Below are 4,908 nucleotides of genomic sequence, written 5' to 3' on the forward strand. Positions count from 1 at the left end.
CTGATTGCAAAATCTGTCCATGGCTGGCAGATGAAATATGGGATACAGTTCAGCTGGTTACCATATGTTTTCAATAAAATAAGACAAATAGGACAGCAGATAGGGATTGCAGTAAAGCTGTTATAAAGCAGCATAACGTGATCCAATGTAAACTGTGTTGAGCCCCTCCTTGAATGGGTCATTTAATGCCACTTCTGTGCTTAAACTGCCTGGACAGGTGCGTGCAGGAACCAAACCCCATTTTTTCCTTAGATATTTTATCAGGTTTGTGGTAATTTTGTGCTTGCTATGCTAACTATGAGTAAACATCAGCGACAAGTCATTGTGGAAACAGGAGAGAGTTATCAGAAAGTAGTACTATGAAGGTGATTTAACAATAAACGTGCCCTGTCCCACAGCAGGTGATACCTGCTCCAAGCCTCGTGATTAATGTTACCCAAAGCACTCCACTTTACAATCTCTTGTAATTATTTATTAAACGAAATCTATTTATTATTATTTTAGCAAACAGTAGTACCAGGTGGGGCTTTCTTTCCGTCTTCTGCTTTTGTTTGAAGGACGTTTGAAGTGGGTTTTCCAGGCTTTGGAAACTCGCTCGCCAGATTTTTCGTGCATCCAATTGTGCAGGCGAAAAAAAACTGCCAAGGCTGGCTATTCATTTTTTTCACTTGTTATAAATGTAAAAAGGGCACAGAAAAAGACAAAGAAGGAAATGTTCTCCAACTGTCCCCTTTTCTCCTACTTGAAACTACAGCCACTAAACAGATGCCTTTTTTCTTGGAGAAGTCTGGGCGTCCACTCATTCCTGCGCTTCTGTGGTGCGCAATTGGGCACCTGTGTTCTATGAAAGCCTTACCTGCTGTTCATAGTCAAAGGCTGCTCCCATGTGTCAGTGGAAAGCGTTGACAAAGGGAACTGTTTCAGCACCAGCGCTATAAACATACATATCAGTTACAAGCTGGTTTCCTTTGCGTTAGAAATCAGTCCTTTCCAAAACGTTCTGGCTGAAAAGGAATACAGCTTGAACTTTCCTGTTTGCCAACTGTGAATAAATCTAACAAAAATTGAAAATTCTGAATGTTTAGGGACTTCTGCACCTTTGCAGCGTGGGCATAATAGCAAAAAGTTATCCAGGAAACTGCAGATAATGTCCCCACTATATTTTGCGCAAAGGCAGGAAAACCAATTTTGCGCACAGAAAAAAACACGATTGTGTGTTCCTTACTCTGCTCTCTGCACTATAGTTCTCTGTTCTAGTCTATGAAACATGTTTGGGTGACGGGATCAAAAGACACCTGATTATCTACTGACCTGGAAAGGATCAGTCTCATCTCCCAGACATTATTTCTGCACGAGAGCACACTCCTCTTGTCTCTTATAGATCGGTGTGTTGGAAGTGAGGGAATGGAGACGTCTGAGTGGGGAGCTCACAATAGTCATTGCAAAGGTCATATGAAGTTAAAGTGGGAAATTCTTTAGCTATAGTGATACTGGCCAATCTGTGCCCCAAAAGTGGTAATGCATGAAACTTTAAAAACATAATTTGCCTCTCTCCATTACATCTGGGGAGTTACAGAAAAAAGAGTGGAAGCTTTATTGCCTATGCTTTTATGTTGTAACATCAGGTTTGTAGTGTATATCCACCAGTCATGTATCCACGTTTTGCCTGTGTAATCCTTGCAGGGCGCATGCAGTCGAACCAAAAGGAATAACGCAGCGCTGTGGTTAGACTCTACGTTGCTGGATCAGTTCTGAAAGAAAAAAAAGCCTTTTCAACCTCATCAACACTTTCAAAGGGCGAGAAACAAATGTTTAAGTCATTTTGTTATAAATGGCACACATTGGAATGATACGGGGAAGACGAGTTTTTTGGAGGATAAGGCAAGGATTTGCGCCACAATTCATCCATAAAACATTCTGATAATTTGAATAAATTGTCCAATACCCATCAGTTCTAGGCAACAGTGTGCTCTCGTTGTGAGTTGGGTACAACTGGGTTATGCTTTGCATAGTAGTATTGCCTTAGCTTCTGGCACTTTGGACTTCGAAAGAGTCCCTTTCTGTTTACTTAACTACAATTCTCTTAATTGCAATTCCACCATCATTGGATGGAGGGCTGCAGTTGGCTGGTCAATATTTACACCTTTAGGGCTCACCACTTTATTTATTAACACCTTGCTCACTAACCACACAACTGTTAATGTCTATCGGGGAACAGGGATTCTTGTAATTCTCCAAAATGAATAATAAATGGGTAGGATTCTCAATTTTCTCAAACTTTGCGCAAAGTGATCTGTATGTGTATATTGCTGAAAAGTGCTGGGCTAACAGTGCAGTGTCACATTTGGGGAGCCCCTCTCCTTCCTCCTGAGCTCTTGGTGGGATTCCAGCTGTGTGTCAGGCAGTGGGGGGGGGGGGGGGGCTCGCGTGTCTTTCTTGCCTCTGATTGGCCATTTCCCAGCTCTTAATGATCCAGGCACACTCCACACGGGGACTGATAAGATAACGTGTGCCAAGGGGGCACGCTTTGTATTGACTACCAAATCAGCATTGTCCTGCACCGTGTATATAAAGACTGCGAGGAAGTTGTGCATCTGTTGCATTTCTCTCGCACACTCCAGCTCAACCCATCCTTGCACCCATCTGTCCAACGGTACAGGGCACACCTTGCAGGACACACAGCATACATAGAACCTACAGGCTTGCTTTTGAGGTTTGTATATGCTTTATACAATTTTTAACTGACTTTGTAGCTACTTATCAAAATCGCTAATTGATACAAACTGGGTAGAGGAAATCAGTAATTACACTGGATAGGTACAGTAACTGATATTGCACTTCTAGCACCTAAACAAGCCCATAATGTGCAACTACTTTAAATCTGGGGGTGGGATGTTAATGTTGGTAAAGTGCAAGGAAAAAAACATTTATGTTGTGTACATAAATGACTGCACCATTCACACACACTGACACACAATTAAAGGAATTGGAACTGCGGAATATTGGAACGTTTTCATTTGTTTGCTTTAACATTTTTCCTTGTGGTTATTGCAGGATGTCTCCTAAGAGTGACTGCCCCCAGATTCAGAGGACAGAGCTTTATTACGAGACTCCAGACAACGAAATGTCTCCTTCCTCACCCCCCTGCTGCTCCCCCGGCTCCCCGTTAAGCCCAGCGCAAAGCGAAGACTGCACCTTGGCGGATAGATGCTCCCACCCCAGGGAGACTGACAGAAAGAGGATGAGGGTAAAGCGAATGCGATCTAGGGTAAAGAGAGACGGCACCGTTGTAAAACAGAGGAAAAATCGCAGACTGAAAGCCAATGACAGAGAGAGAAATCGCATGCACAACCTGAACTCCGCTCTGGACTCGCTGAGGAGCGTCCTACCCACCTTCCCAGATGATGCCAAGCTCACCAAGATAGAGACCCTAAGGTTTGCACACAATTATATCTGGGCTCTGTCTGAAACTCTGCGAATGGCTGATCAGAGCCTCCTCAGCTCCGGCCAGCAGCACTTGTTGGACTCCTTAAAGAAGTTCCCCAGAAGTTGTCTGATGATGGAGCTCTCCAGCCCCTCCAGCTGCGCTTCCTCCAGTGAATGGGACTCTCTGTACTCCCCTCTGTCCCAGGCCAGTAGTTTCAGCCCTACAGGATCCATGGACGAGCTGATGCCCCAGTCCCACCCTTGCCTGAGACACAGCACTTCCCTAGCAGTAGAGTTCGTGTAAAGCTGACATATACTGTAGCCTCCTCAGCTCCTACCCATTGGCTTGTGTGGAACTCTTATGGCAATTGCTGCAGCCTGGGAAGGGCACACTTACCTAACCCATCTGCCTTCCCTGTAAATTATATTCTCAGATTTTCTCCCCTTATTTGCCTTAACAAAATACTCTCTACTCTGTGCACTTTGTCTACTAATCACCCTTTACCCCATCCACCCGACGAGCTCTTAAATACAACGTTTATATCCAACTTTTATATTTTCTCCCATTTTTCTCTTAAATCTTGTAATTTTTTATTGATTTTTATGTTATGGCTGGTATATGGCTACACAGGCTCTGTCACTATTATATTGAGCATGATTTCCCAGAATCAATGTACTTAAATTATATTAATTTGCTGTTTCGTGTATTTATTGTTTTTAAGTCGTAAGAAATATATATTTTGTACATATAATAAGAATATTTTTTTTGCACCAGCCAGGACGATTGAACTAAAATCTGCTGGCAATAAAGGTTTCTTTTTATAAAATATGCCTATTGGTTTGTTTGTTTGAGCAGATATGAATGTGTATCACATTTATAGTAAACGATATATGATATATTTATTGTGATATATAGATACACATTATTCACACCACAGGAATGTTGAGGACACAGATAGATATTCAATTCTCCTTTACCCCCTAGTGCAGATTACTGGCTTTAAGTGACACATCCAAGAGAAAAAAAAATCTCCCTGATCACTTTTGAACAGATCACAGTCAATAGATCAATACATTTTTCATCGGGAAAATGCTTTACAGAGTAAGTGATTCAGAGAATATTTAACTCAAAAGTTCATGTCTATGAAAGGTTTTCCTACAGTACATGACATTTCCATCCTTGCAGGGACTACCCACACAGGAAAATATTGTCCACCAGTAGAACTAGTATGGGCTGTACTCTATACAATATGGTCCATCTATTTTATTTTTCATATATTTTCAGTGTAAAGCTGGTGTAGGAAATGCCCACACTCTACAATAGAGTCAATTTGTTCTCAGGGTACAACTGGTATAAAGTCTGCCTTGGCAACACAATACCTTGCAAACATTCTTAATATTTAATTGGTAGAGACTGCACACACAGTAAATAAAGTCCATCTATTTTCATTGTCAAACTGACAGGGTCAATCCACATTACCC

General features: G+C 41.9%; 1 protein-coding gene across 1 annotated transcript; it reads left to right on the forward strand.

Moving 5' to 3' along the window:
• The first annotated feature begins 2,515 nt into the window (after positions 1-2,515).
• Positions 2,516-4,255, forward strand: neurog3.L (neurogenin 3 L homeolog). The gene is made up of 2 exons (XM_018225461.2): positions 2,516-2,713; positions 3,055-4,255. The coding sequence occupies exon 2, from the start codon at positions 3,056-3,058 to the stop codon at positions 3,728-3,730; it is 675 nt and encodes a 224-aa protein (XP_018080950.1). The 5' UTR covers positions 2,516-2,713; position 3,055; the 3' UTR covers positions 3,731-4,255.
• The last annotated feature ends 653 nt before the right edge of the window (positions 4,256-4,908 follow it).

Source organism: Xenopus laevis, chromosome 7L (genome assembly GCF_017654675.1).
Source record: "Xenopus laevis strain J_2021 chromosome 7L, Xenopus_laevis_v10.1, whole genome shotgun sequence".
In the NCBI taxonomy this organism is placed as follows: Eukaryota; Metazoa; Chordata; class Amphibia; order Anura; family Pipidae; genus Xenopus; species Xenopus laevis.

Bases quoted from the DNA above. Each gene is read 5' to 3' on its own strand.
- neurog3.L (XM_018225461.2), top strand. From the start codon at position 3,056: ATGTCTCCTAAGAGTGACTGCCCCCAGATTCAGAGGACAGAGCTTTAT.